General features: G+C 36.9%; 1 protein-coding gene across 2 annotated transcripts in view; it reads right to left on the bottom strand.

Moving 5' to 3' along the window:
* Positions 1-15,954, bottom strand: part of Septin7 (septin 7) — a 98,703-nt gene extending 82,749 nt beyond the window's left edge. The window contains exon 1 of one of the 2 annotated variants that reach the window (XM_058584447.1): positions 15,705-15,954. In XM_058584447.1, coding sequence (XP_058440430.1) covers positions 15,705-15,783 — 79 coding nt within the window. In that variant the 5' untranslated portion in view covers positions 15,784-15,954. Of the gene's footprint in view, positions 1-15,386; positions 15,593-15,704 lie in introns of those variants that run through there. The other variant, XM_058584448.1, reaches the window with a different exon arrangement.
* Between the last annotated feature and the right edge of the window lie 1,512 nt (positions 15,955-17,466).

Below are 17,466 nucleotides of genomic sequence, written 5' to 3'. Positions count from 1 at the left end.
GTGTATAACATCCTTTTTCTTTTTAATTTTGAGACAGGGTCTCGCTAAATTGCTGTGGCTGGGTTTGAACTTCAGATCCCCTTGCCTCTGCCTCCCAAACTTCTGGGATTAGCATATGCCACTGCACCCAGCTGTATAACAATTTTATAAATATTTAGGTAAGGGGCTGGAGTTGTAGCTCAGCGGTAGAACACTTGCCTTGTACACATGAAGTACTGCAACTTCTAAAAGACAAAGGAGTTACAAATAAGAAAAACAAATACTAGCGTGAACCCTAAAATGTTAGATGGGAATCTGTATACCAGTTATGAATTTATGGTTCATAACTGTATACATATACAGAAATAAAAATGTGGTTATGAGGCTGGGGATATAGCTCAGTTGTGCATGTGAGGCAAGCACAAAGCCTGGGTTCAATCCCCAGCACCACCAAAAATTAAAAAAATGTGTGTTTATGTACATAAATGCATGTGTTCCCTACCTTTGTCTGCTCAAAATAGTAGAAGCATGATACTCCAATAGGGATGCTTCTAATGCCCAGATTTAGTATATAAATACTATTCTCAAACAAAAGGAACCTTAGGCAATGGTTGATTCCAAGCCTTAATCAGGAAAAAAATCAAGATAAGCCAGAAAATAAGGAAGAACTCAAAAAATGACAGGGTCACATTAAAAAGATATGAGAGCCAATGTGAAAGAGCAATCAATTACTATCCATGGGTCCATACTAATATTAATAATTGATGAATTAATGAATAAAAGTTCTTCCTTACAATATAATCCCCTTAAAATGTAGCATGATATAAACAGAAACTATTAAGACAAATAACAAAGTAACAACTGCCACAGGCAAGAATTATTGACAGATGCTAAAATTAGAAAGTAAAAATATTAATAATGAGAAATTAAGTATTTGCACATTTCAACAAAATAGCATCTAAAATATACAAAGAACTCTTACAACTCAGTAAGATGAACAGCCCAATTTAAAAATGGACCAAAGATTTCCATAGACCACCAAAGATGATATATGGACAGCAAATACGCAAAGAAGATCCTCAACATTATTAGTCACCAAGAAAATACAATTTAAAACTACAATGAGTTACCTCTACAGATCTACTACAACAACTAAAATTAAGGGTCATTCCAAGGGTTGGTGAGTATATAGAGCTAGTAGAATTCTCACACACTGCTGATAGTGATGTAAAATGTTACAAGTACATCAAAAAATAGTTTTGCAATTTATTAAAAGGATAAACATATATCTACCATATAACATAGCCCAAGTATTATTTCCCTACGAAAAATGAAATCATGAGCCATCTTATTACAGCTTTTTAAAAAGTCTATAAAATAAAAGCACTGAAAGAGAATACTCCCCAAATTTTAACACTGTTATTTTGCTGAGTTTAGAGGTAATTCAGTTTTCTATAATTCTCCATTTTCCAAGTTAAAATTATTAAGAAATCTGAAATTTTTTTTTAATTTTCCATTTTTAAAAAAATCACATAGAAAAAAACTAACGTAATATACATTAAAAATCACTATGGGTCTACTTTTCAACAGGGTAAGTCTGATGTTCTTTATTTTTACTTCTGACAAGTTCATATGACTGTCAAGTAAAAAATTATAGGAGATAATGCCAACAAGATCTCAACCATTTATAGGAGATAATTCCAACAAGATCTCAACAACAGATTTGTAATTTTAAGATCACAGATATACAGTTACTGATGTCAGCAAGAATATGTGCAAAATAAAGTTTAGAAGGGTATAACAACAATTAGAGAGATATAACCCTCTGCATATAAATATTATTAATGGAAATGAAAAGACTCAGAAAGACTTGCAATTTGTCTTAAAATGATTAAATAGGGAGGTTAGACTTTTTTGGTTTCAGGAGGCAAATGAGAACCTTTGAATACAAACATTCGGCTCCATCTAAAAATAGGAGCAATAAAGTTTCAGAAAATGAAAATGAAATTTCAAAAATAAAATCTGCTTCCTCAGAAGGTACTGAATTTCTAAAATAGGTTAGACCAGCTCTGTCCATTAGAAATATAATGCAAGCCACATACATAATTTAAAATATTTTATTAGTTTCATTAGAAAAGCAAAAGGAAGCAGGTTAAAATTAATTTATAATAATATATTTTCTTTAACTCAGTAAATCCAAAGTATTATTTCAACATACAATTACTATAACACGAGATAATTTATATGGGAATATATGGATCCTAACTATGATCCACAACTCAGTTCAAGCTAGCATAATCTAAAGTGATCAATAGCCCTACATGCTCATAACTACCTTATTGGACAGTTTGGGGTTAGACAACTATTTAGCAGTTATACTGCAGAGGAATTAAAGTACTGTGTGCATGACCAAACTAAATGACTTAATGCATTTGCAATCCTGAGATCTCATGAAAATAACAGAAGACATACTCAAATATCAACAATATACTCTGCCGCAGTCTGGCTGGGCACAATCAGGAGCCACTTGTCAAAAGAAACTAACTTTATTTTTAGAACCACACACGACAAACAAAATAGTCTCTCAGGAAAAACCCTCAGAGCCTCAACTGCCACCACCGGCTTTCCCCAAGCCTCTCTCTCCCACCCAAGCTTCTCTCCACCTCCCACAATCCTCCTCTTGAGGCCGATTGGCTGGGTCTCATGGGCGGAGCCAAAAAAGTCCCCCAGTGAGCAGCTCCGTGGTCTGAAAGGGCAGGGAAACAGTCCAATGAGCATCACCGCAGAGGAGCCAATCAGCTAGATGTTGCTGGGGCCGAGGAGCCAATCAGCTAGATGTTGCTGGGGCCGCTGTGAGCCAATCATCAGCCAGCAATACTCAAAATTAACTTTATTCCATTTTAATCAGTCACTATTGTACTCTATGCCCTCACATGATATATATGCATTCTTTATTTTATTGTAGCATTCTGAACAAAACCTACCAATTTCATAAGAGAATTCAAGTTATTTTTACTACCTTATATATATATATATTCCTCCAAGCTTTTTAAAGACATCAAAATTATTTTTTGTCAGAATTTCAAATCCTATGGCTCATAAAATGTTCGATAGTCATCCTAGCATTACCTACCTAATAAATATAAATATAAGTGAAATATTAGTGGTTCCCTGTACTTTCAAAATTTTCTACAACTTTTCTATATTAATATAATGCCATTCAAAAAAATTGAAATGGTATGAACTAGAACATTGTTCCCTTAAAATTTCTGTTACAGCCCTAACCCTACTGTGACTCTATAGTATTTAGAGACAAGGCCTGTTAGGAAGTGATTAAAGTCAAATGAGGACGTAGGGTGGGGTCCTAATCTAATAAGACTCCTATGTAAGAAAAGAAAAAGAAATCAGAGATTAAAAAACAACCAACAGGCATGTTGACCTTGGATTTCCAACCTCCAGAATCAAGAGAAAATAAATGTGTTGTTAAAGCCACACAATTTTTACTACTGTTACTGCAGCCCTCACACACTGAAACAGCTACTAGGAAAATGCTTTTTAAAAAATTATGTAGCACTGGGCTCGGTGGTACAAGCCTGTAATCCCAGAGGCTTGGAAGGCTTAGGTAGGAGGGTCTGGAATTCAAAGCCAGCCTCAGCAAAAGTGAGGCACTAAACAACTCAGTGAGACCATGTCTCTAAATACAATACAAAATAGGGCTAAGGATGTGGCTCAGTGGTTAAGCACCCCTGAGTTCAATCCCCAGTACCCCCCCAAAAAAAAACTGTGTAGCAAACAAAATTATATTATTTAAATTCTTAATAAACTATGATAAATGTTTTTGTGTTTGTAAATTTAAGCTACAAGATTTGAAAAGTGCTTTGTTAAGTTACTGAAGTACAAAATAATTTGATTATCTCACTATAGCAAATTTTAATTTTACCAATAATGTAGGTCTTCAACTTATATTTCATTATAAAAAGAAGATTCTATCCAAGGTCAGTACTACATGTATTGAAGCTAGAGACTATGGGAGCTCAAAAGGGCATGCCATTTGTCAGAATTCTGCAATACAACCCCAACAACATCTACAACATTAAGCATAAACATAACTGACAATACATAAAAATTAATAGTGCACCTATGCTGTTACCTGTTAAAAGAGCAGTGTTATGGGAGTTCAAAGTAAATGAAGGATTCATATAGTTGGAGAAAATTTTCCAGAATGGGTAATTATGAGGGGGCCTTCAATTAATGGATAATGGGACCTTAAGAACATCATAAGCAGAGGCAATACTAAATATTATTCAATCTGAGTTAGGAGAAGGCCAAATCAAGAAGGTCCTAAAATGACTCGATAAACATTTCAAAGAAAATATGAGACAATATGAGGCAGAAATCTGAAGTTCAGTATCTGCTGAAACTGAGAGATGTGTTCTAGTGGGTAAATTATACAACCTTTCTGAGTCTTATACCAGAATGATATTCCTATCAGATTACTGTAGGGCATACATGAAATAACTAATATAAAGAGTTTGACATTTCGTATAAAGTACAAAAAATGATAAATAAATTATAGTTGTTATAGGGGTTGTGCAATAGATGATAGCAGCTGGACTGTTATCTTGTAAATAATTCCCAAACTTGGTTGTAATCAGAAGTTATCTGAGAAGCTTTTGATAAAAACACATACCTGGGCCTCAGCCTAAAGTAGGGAATCAAAATCTTGGTGTTATAGCCCAAGAAACAGTATTTTTTTTTTTAAACAATAACCCTAGAAGTCCATACTATAAATAAGAAAAATTAATATTTAAAGTTCTGCAAAACCTGTTTATTTTATAAAAGTATAGTTGTAGGCATAATAATCTTTAAAGATTTATTAATTAAAGTAGGAAGAGATTGGAAGTAATAAGATCAATGAGGAATCTACAGGAAAGAAAGTCCTGTGTTTATCTTCATTACATTCTAATTTGTTAAATAGAATCCAAGTGACCAACTATACTTAGAATACCCAACCTTCGATTAAAAAGCAGTATAACCTCCCAAGTCTACTAAAAAACTTCCAACACACATTCAAATAAAAGACGCTCTTATTATTAAAGTCAGCATACTATAGTGATGCATGCATACCCTTGTTTACAGCAGCACAATTCACAATAGCCAAACTATGGAACCAGCCTAGGTGTCCACAATGAATAAATGGACAAAGAAATTGTGGTAATTATACACAATGGAGTTTTACTGTGCCATGAAAAAGAATGAAATTATGTCATTTGCAGGAAAATGAATGGAACTGAAGAACATTATGTTAAAGGAAACAAGCCAAATTCAGAAAGTCATGGTTCATATGTTTTCTCTTATATGTGGAATCAAGAAAAGAAAAAGAGAAAAGAAAGGTTGGGGGGAAAGGGTGGATCACATGAAAATTAAAGATCAGTAGAGGAGAGGAAAGGGACTAGCAGGAGGGGAAGGAAGGAAAGGAAAATACTAGGAAACGATATTGACCAAATTATATTGTTATATGGTATGCAGGTATGAATATGTGACACAAATCCCATCATTATGTATAATTACAATGTACCAACTTAAGAAAAATTTTAAAAAAAGAAAAAAAGATGCTCCTATCAAGCATAAAATGCCTATCCCCTTGACATTTCCCTTAATCCTGGCCAGTACTAATGCAGATAGTGCATTTATCTCATAGACCAGTTATATGAGATATACTAGCATATGCCATGAAAGTAGGTTTGTGGAATTATTTCTGCATTTCCTTTATTTAAACCAAATATTTAACTTTCATAAGATAGAGGCTGTAACTTTTCAGCAAGTCTAAAAATTATTTCAAAACATCAAAAAGGAAGGGACTATAACTTGGTAATTATCTAAGAGCACAACACCATGCTCTAACACAAATCTAAGTGTTAAGCGGAAGGGTGCTACAAGCCAGCTAACTCATTCTAGTTATCTTGCTGGCTCACAGGTGAATCATCTCTCCCAAGTAACACCTAATGGTCCTACATCAGTCCAACTTTTTATTCTAATACAAATACCCCAATACAAGACTGACTAATTCTATACAGTATACAGTATACTGTAGAGTATTCAATTTGTCATTCCCTAAAAATGAGAAAGCTGCATACAAGTTGTCCTTTATCTACAGTTTTTGCAAATTACAAACAATGACCTACATTCGTTTGATAGTCCTTTGAATTACATACACATCATTTTATACATCCATAGAATAGTAACTATTCCTACTTAGATTTATTTCCTTTTCACCAAGCACACCGATTATACAGAATAAAAAGCTGGGAACCAGATGACAAAATAGCTCAACAATTATTAGAAAGGCTGAACCTAAATTAAAAAAAAAAAAAAAGGAGCAACTAAAACAAGACTTTTTAAACAGCAAACTTTGAGAGGAAGGCAGGTACATTTACAACAGTTGAAAAACTACATATGGTTTAAAACAAAACTCATATTGTATTATTTAATAACCCCATATCATAAGTAACAGCAGAAAATCAAATATTCCTAATAATGGTTTTTAAAAGTTCAGTGTATTCTACTGAAAGCACGGAAATTAATCAGTTTATATATAATATAATACGTAAATTAAAACAAGCTTAAAAAAAATAACTGGTGTAGCTAATAAAAAAATAAAATTAAAAAAAATAACTAGAAAAGGATAACGAGGTTTGTTAAAGACACTTTTAAAAATGCTATTTATTGGACTGGGTTTGTGGCTCAGTGGTAGAGCGTCGCTTAGCACGTGCAAGACCATGGGTTCAAACCTCAGCACCACATAAAAATAAATAAATAAAGTTATTGTGTCCAACTACAACTAAAATATACATTTAAAAAAATGCTATTTATTATTCTGAAATACTAATACTATGAAGTGCCCAGAAAAAATTACTAAACAAATTATAACACTGTAATATCATATACACATTTTTTAAGTCTGCATATATCTTGATACATCAAAACTATATTAAATATCAATTGAATATCTTTAAATAAACATTAAAAGAGTTTACAGAATACATTTACATATATTACCTTGGAATATAATATACACAGAGGTTCTCAATCCTGGCTGTTCACCAGAATTACCTATAAAACTTTAGCATTTTAGATGCAAATTTCTGGGCCATGCCTCCCACCTAGTAAATTAATGAGCCTCCAAGGATGTTTATGTTTCAAATGCCCAATTAGGGTTTAGAACCACTAACCACTAATATACCACTAATAACAACCGTGAAAAAATATATGTCATTAAGAAAAAATACAAATTAACCTTAAATGATTAAAAGAATTTCAGGGAATTTTCCCCTTCCTGGTGAAATGTTTTGTAATTAATCATGGAAGTATTCATTAAGCTTTCTGAATTACTCTTAAAAATGGTTTAAAATGTTGATGTTTGAGAGTATATTAGTTACTGAAGAATTTTCTTCTTGTACTGATCAATTTACATCCCAGAATGCTACATGTAACAAATGAGGTGGTACCCTGGTTATTTTTTTAAATATTATAAACAGCACAAAAGTAAGACTGCTACAAAGATTTTTGCCTCTTCTTTTTTTCAGGGGTGGAGGTGAGGGTACTAAGGATTTAACTCAGGGGTACTTAACCACTGAGCCACATCTGCAGCCCTTTTTTATATTTTATTTAGAGACAGGGTCTTGCAGAACTGCTTAGGGCCTCATTAAGTTGCTGGCTTTGAACTTGAGATCCTCCTACCTCAGCCTCCCAAGCCGCTGGGATTATAGGCATGCTCCACCATTCCCGGCTTTGCCTCCTCTTTCACAAATAATAATCTCACTCAAAATATTTAGTGTTCTTTAAAACTGATTGACAGTACCTAATAAAATCATCCTCAAAAAGAAAAGAACTATATTATAATCTGAAAACAATTTGTATAATATATAAAGATATGAAATGTCACTCATGTGAAGAAACATTAGCACAACTTTTAGTTGTGCTAATGCACAACATTGCTGCTATGCAATGTACCAACTGAAATTTTAAGTAAACAAACATTTTTTTAGTACTACACAAGAAACTAGTGACTCTGGTCTAACTTTCAAGGATAACTTTCAAGTTTCACACAAATCACTTTATTCCAATTTCCTTCAATTCTGCTCACAATTCACCTGCTATGACATAAAAATTCAAAGCACAAATGAATACATTTCAATCTTAAAATGTTTCTTTTCTTTAAAGGTATATACTACATACCTTTAAATCATAACTGTTTATTAAGTACCTGCTAGGCCTGAGGATACAAAAAGGATATAAAACAGTTCTTAATTTACTGTAGCGATAGAAAAGTCAAAAATCAAATGCAACACAATCTGATATATTTTTACAGTATCTAATATCTGAGTGCTTGTTATATGTCAGTCATCAGTCTAAGGATTTTTCCACATATAAACTCATTTAATTCTCAAAATAACCTTATGAATCCCACTTTATGCTAGGAAACAGAAGTCTGTTATTTGCCCTAGGTTCAGGTGAGCTTTAGAGATGACATCTAAATCCAGGTCTGACTCCATAACCTAAGCTTTTTATCACCATGCCTCTATTTCTACTGTCCCCAAGCTACCCATTATGTCATGATTTGTAATAGCACAATACTATAAATGAAAGTCTCTCAAAAGGAGGACATGTCAAACAAATCATATGCTATCCATATGCTATGGTCTGAGTATATGTCCCCAAAATTCATGTTGAAAATTAATCACCAATTTGATAGAATTCATGGATCAATAACCTTATAGAAGAGAAACCAGGATTTATTCCCCCTTCCTACCTCATCTGCCACGAGAGTACTCAGCATTTGTCTCCTCCAGGGGAAACAGACTTGGCCACTAGCAGGTAACTGAACCTGCCCATGTTCATTCTTAAACTTTCCACTTTCCAGAACTTTAAGAAATGCATTTTTGTCCTTTATAAACTACCTGCCCATGGGGGCTGGGGATGTGGCTCAAGCGGTAGCGTGCTCGCCTGGCATGCGTGCGGCCCGAGTTCGATCCTCAGCACCACATACAAACAAAGATGTTGTGTCTGCCGAAAGCTAAAAAATAAATATCAAAAATTCTCTCTCTCTCCCTCTCTCTCTCTCTCACCTCTCTTTAAAAAAAAAAAAAAAAGGCACTATGTCAACTACAAAAAAAAATTTTAAAAAAACTACCTGCCCTGAGGAACTTTGTTATAGCAGCATTACAAATGGAGTGAAACACCATAAAATGAATTTATGTAGCTGTATAAAATAAGAATGTTCTTTATATGCTGATATGAAGTAATTCAAGATGGAGTAATGGGAAAAAATTAGGTAAGAAAGAATCTACATCAGGTGCTGGGGATGTGGCTCAAGTGGTAGCACGCTCGCCTAGCATGCATGAGACACTGGATTCAATCCTCAGCACCACATAAAAGATATTGTGTCCACCTAAAACTAAAAAATACATATTTAAAAAAAAAGAAAGAATCTGTCATATGCTACCAAGGGTAGGGCTAGGAAGGACATGCATTTTTATTTTCATATGCCCCTCCCATCAAAAAAAGGAAACAAAACCTTTAGAAGAAACTGTTACCATAGATTGCTTAAAAGTAGGAAACTGTGCGATGTGAAGCTAGAAGCAGGAAAGTAATATGATTTTATCCCTTTTTAATCTTTTGCATTTTGAACCAAGTGATTATATTACCTATTCAAAAATAAACTGCCAATAAATAAAAACAATTTCAGAAATAAAAACACAAAACACCAGAACGTCCATGAAAGCAAGGAACATAGCTGTCTTAATTCAGTGTCTGATCTAAATCCATGAACAAGGTTTATGAAAATCTCAAACTGTTCCCGCAGAAATATTTCGTATATATTTTACAAAGAACAATAAAACTAGGGAAAAATGTTTTTTATTTTATTGAAAAACAGACAATCAGAATCAAAGATCTTTAGGAGCCCATCCCAAGCCTACTATTTACCAAACTCTGGAACACTAATAAAATCTATATTCTTTTAAAAGAACCAAAGGAATCATTTTAACTATTCATGTTTTATACACATGTGAAATCTTATATAATAAAGAAGCTAGAGAAGGGGGAAAAAACTTCAAAAAAATACCCAGAAAAAAACACTTCAAGAGTCAATTAATGTATATATCCCAATAAAGCTGTTTTTTAAAAATAATAATAATCATCTGCGGCTGTATAAAAATCAGATCTCGCCAGGTGTTCTGGCTCATGCTGTAATCCCAGCATGGGAGACCCAGGCAGGAGGATTGCAAATTTGAGGCCAGGTTCAGCAACTTAGTGAAACCCTGTCTCAAAATCAAGAATAAAAATAAAAGGGGCTGGGTATTGTAGCTCAGTGGTAAATCATCCTGAGTTCAATCCACAGTACCCACCCCCACCAAAAGAGATGAGTGGTTACCTGGAACAGTCAGGGAATAACTACAAAGGGACATAAAGAAACTTCAGGACAGTAGAAATGTTCTATATCTTGCTTGATTGAATATAGGCTATAAGATGTGCATCTATATGTCAAAGTTCATTAATCAAATATTTATAATATGTGCATTTGATTGTATGAAACCTCAATAAAGTTACTTAATTTCTGAACCATTTAGAAATACAGATTCCTGGGCCCTCTCCCCAGAGACTCAGTGGGTCTGTGGTAGAAACCAGTTAATCTGCTCCAGGCCATGATTAATCCTTCATGTGGTGAGGGTCATCAGTTATACTTTGAAAAACACTAACCTATAATAATGTTGAATGTCCAGTAATTACTGATAACATTTTACAAAAAAAAAAAAAAAAATCTGCATTAATGATTCAATTACAAAAAATGAAAACAAAAACAAAAATCTAGCTAGATGATTGTAATTTTCAATTTTGGAAAACACTAAGAATATTAAATGATTGGAGTTCCAGAAGACAGAATTATGAACTAATATGGTTAAGAAACACTTCTTCCCCATCTTCTACAATCCTTCAATGGTTCTCCATCAACCAGTGCAGTGATTCTCACTTAAGACAATTCTGCAACCTCCCTGCTTGCCAACATGGCATTTGACAATGTCTGCATACATTTTTTCATTCTCACAACTAGAGGGGGGATTGTGCTAATGGCATGTTAGTGGGTAGAGAGGCTAAGGATCCTGGTAAACATCCTACAATACAGGACAGCACTCCACAACCAACAAAGAATTAAAACTCAATTTTCAATATCACCAAACTCAATGTCAATATCACCAAGAATGAGAAACTGATCTCACCTCAAGTGAAGCTACCAAAATACTCAGTAATGGTTACAGAGTTGCACAAAATAACAAAATTAACTATTCTATCTTTAAGCAAGTCCATTTTTACTTCTAGATTAGTAGGGAAGAAGGGGTATCATCATCTTTACATTCTATCAATAAAGCAAATAAATATAGAATAAAACACAAATATCATATAAATACCGAAGATTTTTAAAACTTCAAAATACCCTAAGTGGGATCAGCCTCATGCTATACTCTCAGTCACAGAGTATACTTACTTATTCTCCTATCAGCCTTTAAAGTACTTCTGAAGTTAAGAAATGCTATTTTAAAACATAGTACATAAACCTCAGCATGGCAGATAATACCTCATCTTAGCTAACCCCACTGAGATTTCTAAGGCTACTGGTTACTGCAGAATAGTCTAACCCAGAACTATTAAAAGTATAGTCTATAGACCAGTGAGTCAGTGTGTGAAATGTATATCAGTTTATGTTAGAGAAATATAGAAAAAAAAATCTGGTGGTGCTGAGGACCACAAATTAAGGACATCAGCCATGCTAGGCAAGCATACTACCACTGAGCCACATCTCCTAGATTCTCAGAAAATTTTATGTCTAATAAAAAGACAGGGCTTTTATTTTGTCTTTCTTAGTCCATCTTCATTTACATTTTTTTGGCCTTTTTTAGAAAACATATTTTACAATATCAGTCCACAGTGAGTTGGAAATGAAAAGAGAAAGAAAAGAAAAGAAACAGTCCATTAGTAGGAAGGAACTAACCTATCCTGACAGATAGGTCTAGTAAGTTGGCAAGGTCAAGATGACTCCAGTCTGTCATCAAAGCCCACCTTCTTAATCATTATAATGTATACTTCCATTATCATTAAGATTTTGAACTCAAAGCCCCAGTATGTTACATATACTTCTGAAGAGCTAGACAAAACCAGAATGAGTCACAAAGACTTTGTGTATCTGGCCTAAGGCCTCCAACAGTGCAAATGAGCCAGGCATAGCACTTGTTTCTTCTTCAGGTTCAAGCTCAAAACTTAAGTCTCCAGATATATGATGATACAAAAGAACAAGAGAAAACAAAAGACCATTTTTCCTCAAAGCCCAGTGAATACTCACTGAATGCTACTATTTTCTCTTGGGACACACCTTTGTTTCTACCTGCTTTGGGAGAATGACCTCCTCTCAAGGAGGAATAGGTCCCACATCTCTCTAACATTAACCACATGGTATATTAACCCAAAGTAAGAAAAACACTCGTAGACTTAACAGCCATCTACTAAAGTCTTCCTTCCTCAATCCAAGAGCACCAACCCTTACCATAAGGATTAAAGTCCTTAGATTTGACCTATCCATACTGCATTTTTTGATGACAATCCCTAGTTTTAAAAAGTTACATTCTAACAAAAAAGTTACATTCCAACTCAATATAATAGTTGTAAAAAAAAAAAAAAAATCCAACTTCCTTCCAAAGAACCCACAATGTAAGTATAATATCCTGATATTTTCTATTTTTGTTTTTTAAGAAAAAAGTATCAGTAGAAATTCACAAGTTTGATTTCAAGATCCACTAATGGGTCAAACCTTCAGTCTTTGAAACACTGCTGTAGAGTACAACTGTCTACATTTAACAGTATGCTCTCATCCAGCAAGCCAAACCCATAAAACAATTTTTGTACACCAGATTCCCACCATACAATAAATCTTGTGTTATCTGCAGTACAAACTTAGCACATAAAAATATACAAATACTTTTGTTTCAAAACTTAGTAAAATATGTAAACAAATGCTTCGTTAAAGTTAAAATAAAAATTTTCAACTTCTAATAAAAAATTGAAGATAGCTAGCTTATTTTGTTAAAATGTGAAACATGGATCTCTGCTGGCAATCAAGTAAATTAACAATACTCTACCACCAGAACACAGTTTATGGTGAATATGAATACCATCATATATGTCTGAAATCAATCTTCTTTCCCTCTACCTTCACTGACTGGTCCCCTCAACTGATCATTCCCCGTTACTAAGACCTTAAAACCACAGATCTAACTCTTTTTCCTTCCTGTTGCTGTTATAGCATAACCCTTTAAACTGCCCTAGACTTGCTCAGATGTTCCCTCAAATCATTTCTATAGAAAAATGCACAAATCCAAACAACCAATTTTATAATAAACTTCAGAAACAAAATCTTTTAATACTAAAAAACCAATAATCAAACATTAAGAAAACATATGTATGAAGAACATCTTTTCTGTAAATTAATCAACTTAAATACAAAATAAATTGCTGTTATCAATTATTAACTTCAATTCTGTAAGCCTAAAACAGACATTTTTAACAACCATTAAAAGGACGAGGCTCCATCACATCGTCCTATCCTAGAATGATACAATGCTATCATGTAAACCATCTATGTAACTTCCACGTTTATTTCATACTCCATTCAACCCTATCTCCTTCAGTCCCACCCACTGAACAGCTGGGCGGGATGAAAGACTGTTTCCTGCTCCCCACCCCCCACCTAATATACTACCCCTAGCTCCCTGCTGTTTGGAGAAATAAGAAATCCAGGCATCTGTAACTGGTTTAGTAATTGTTTATATCCATCCTACAATCTATCAGGATTCTTTAAATCTCATCACTAAAAAGAGACAAGATTTAAAGCCTAAGAGTTTCCTCTTAACCTATGTATAATCTTCACATGGCGGGGAGGGCTGATTATACCCATCCCCTATACACATATAAATATGTAAAACAAGCGAAATCCTGTGAATCTAGATTACCTGTTCATTTGGATTCAAGGGCACTCCGGGAGATATTCTTATTTCATCAAAAACAAAGCCAAAAAAAAAAAAAAAAAAAAAAACAAAGCCAAAAGAAATAATTCCTAAACCTGAACTATTTAACAATACGCTCACAAGAATTTAAGTAATAAGTTATCATTTCAGTAACTAAGCAAACACCTGGACGCGAATATCACAGATTCTTTCCCTACAGCTATAAAAAACCAGATCTGAAACAGTGTACTCTAAAAAAGTAACTTAGCAAATGGAAATGTGTTTAAAAAAAAAACAAAAAAACTCAGTTGCTTATTTCATACTACACACACAGTATGAAATGGAACTCAGGAGTGGAAAATGTGAATGAAATGGGCTGTTCTTTTTCCAATATGTGGGGGAGGAAAGGAAATGAAAGGACTTCTTAAGAGAATAACTAAAAATAACTGAAATTACTTCAAAAATTAATTTCCTTAACCTTCACCAATCCCTATCTCCACTCCCTCCCTTTTCCAGGGACCCTTCCCACTCTTTCCACCTCCTCCGGGGGGCGCCCTTCCAGACATTCTCTTTCCCCTTTTCCTAAAAATTAAGCCCAAACCTCGAGCCAAGCCCCGGATCCTCGGTCCTCAATACTCGCCAGCCAGCCACTGGCCTTCTGGGTTGCGCCCAGGGAAAGGCAACGCCGAGAGGCAGGGAAAGGGAAGGGAGTAGGCGACGCAGTAGTGGGAGCTGCAGCCGCCACTGCCACTGCCACTGCCACTGCTACAGCCGCTGCCGCTGCCTCCACCGCAGCCTCAGCTTGGTGCATCCTTCTTCCTCCCTCCCCGCCGCCGCCCTCCCGGGGCCGGCCCACACAGCACCGTCGCCCGAGTGCGCACACACATCCCCATCCTCCTAGCCAGGCCCACTCCCCACAAGAGGACGTCTGCCCAGGGTGCTACGGACGGTGACTAGAGAAAGCAGGGCCGCGGGAGCTGTGGGCCCGGGAGGAGGCTGAGGGAAGAGAGGGAGGGAAGGCTAGCTAACAGGACCCCGCTCTGGCTGCTCCGGCAGTGGAGGCCGCGGCTCACGTCTCCCCGCGCCCCGGGCCCGCCCGCTGTTGCACAGGAAATGCCGCCGCCTGGGCTCTCCACACGTTCAATTCAAACTGTCACCGCCGCCACCTCCCCTCCCCCCGGGCCCGCCGCCGCCGCCGCGCCCCGGGCCCGCCGTCGCTCCCACCTCCCCTCCCCTCGCCATTGCCCCCCGCCTCGCCTCAGGGCGTTCCCCTAGCTCGGCACAGCGGTCTCAGAGCCCCCCGCATCCGGAGCCGCCAACCCTGAGCCGCGGCTGCCCGAAGCTGAGACTCACCCATGGTGCTGCTGTTGACGCTCCTCTCCTCAGCAGCAACGGATCTCGCACTGACCGACATCCCCTCCCCCCTCCGCGACCAGCCCCGGCGCAGCGCAGCCCGCCGATTCTCCAAAGCCGCCTACGCCAATTCCGCGGCGTAGCCTCCCGACGTCTCCGTCCCGCTTACGCAAGCGACAGCAGGCGGACTCCTCCACTGGCTCCAGTCCGACTCCGCTCCCTCCTCCGCCCCCCGCCCCCTCAGACGAGGCTTCCGGGCCGAGCCGCGGCTGCCTACAATCTCGCGAGATTACTCCCTCCCCAACCCCGTCGGCTCACCGCATTTCGAGTATGACTTCATTGGCGTTAGTGCTGTTTCGCTGCTCGGGATTAGCCGCCATGTTTCAGCTGGCCGCATTTGGTATCTCCATGGTTGTGGATAGTCGGGCCTCTTTATAAGTTTCTTCAGCAGTGCCTCTAAGGCTTACTGCGTTACGTTTTTCGGTGAAAATCCTGGAGATACTGAGGAGTGGTCGGTGGGGTACGAGGGTGGGGTCTTGCCCGGATTAAAGATGGCTGCCTTCAGTGCCGCCCCGCGAAATTTCGCGTCAACTTTGTAACTGCGGGAGCCGCCCGGTTGGCCTCAGCTCTTCCTTACGGAATTGGCGTAAAGCAAAAAGAGGCGCCGCTGAAAGAGACAGGCTGGGAAACTGCCCTCCGGGCGGGGGCTATGTGGGCCCCTAGCCTCCTGGCGTATTTGTGAAAGTTAAGAGACAATTAGAAGCAGGTGTCCATGCCCCCATCCATCCCCGTTTTTTTGACTTTCCGGACACAGTGAAATTAGGCCGACTCTTCCCTCTCGCTGTCAGTTTCTAGTGGCCTGGCACAGCCACAGATTGGGTGCCGCAGCCTCCTTTCCAGGCTTCACGGTCACTCTAGTGTTGACCTGCCTTGTTAGTGCCTGGTTCGGTCTTCACGCTCTAGTTGAGGAAATGAATGGGCACACGTGAAACTATTGAGTAACAGTAAAAGAGTCATGAAAGGCTGTGTGATCTTGTACTGTAGCGATTGATATCACTGTTATATGTGAACCCTCCCCAGATGCTTCTTACTGAAAGTGGCCTCACTTTGCCCAAAACAACTCATGGACTTTTGTACCATTCTTGAAACTGATGGCTCTCTTGGTTATAAAGATCATGCATGTGTGTGATCTTTCTTTATTCAACCGCATGTTAAGGAATTTTGTGTACATATATATACAAAGTTGCCATGAGCAGCTCAAGAATGTTCATAGCCACATAGTTTATATTAGTGAAACAACAAATGTCCTCTGATAAAATGGATAAATAAGTTACATTGTTGGAAAAAATGACATACATAAATACTAAAAAATGAAAATGAACTAAAGCTACTAGTTAACATAGAGTGCGTTAACTTGATAATGAGGAGGGGAGCAAGTCGCAAAAAGATATATGTAGTATTCCACAAAAGTTTAAAAATAAAAACTTGAAATCAAACTGTAAAAGTTACATGAAGAAAGAATACATATCAATTCAGAATAATGGTTACTTCCGGAGAGGAAGAGAAGGGAATGTAACCGGAAGGGTTTAATTGTATCTCTAATGTTTTATTTTCTACTAAAAGTAATCTGCAGGAAATGTAGCAGGCAAAACATTAAGATTTGTTAAAGGTAGGTGAAGGGTACATAGTTTTTCAGTTGTAATTTTCTATACTTTTCTGTGTGCTTGAAATATTTCCAAGCAAATTTTTTTGAACTTTATTTTTTTAGTTGTAGTTAGACCCAATACCTTTATTATATTTATTTACTTTTTACGTGGTGCTGAGGATCGAACCCAGCGCCTTACACATGCTAGGCGAGCCTTCTACCGCTGAGCCACAACCCCAGCCCCTCCAAGTAAATTTTTTAAGGAAGGATTTTTTTTTTTTTAAGAAAACAACTTGTGTCTTGATATATGCTGTTTCATAAGTCTACATTTTTATTGAATTGCTGATCTAGTCTGTTAGAACTTATCTGCCCAACCATTGTGTTAAATTTCTGAAACTTAAAGTATTTTACTTTGGGAACTTTCATAAGTTTCTA

This window comes from Marmota monax, unplaced genomic scaffold (assembly GCF_021218885.2).
Source record: "Marmota monax isolate L192 unplaced genomic scaffold, Marmota_monax_Labrador192_F-V1.1 WCK01_AAM20220418_F8-fsc00107, whole genome shotgun sequence".
NCBI lineage: Eukaryota > Metazoa > Chordata > Mammalia > Rodentia > Sciuridae > Marmota > Marmota monax.
This window is presented reverse-complemented; position numbering and strand designations above follow the sequence as displayed.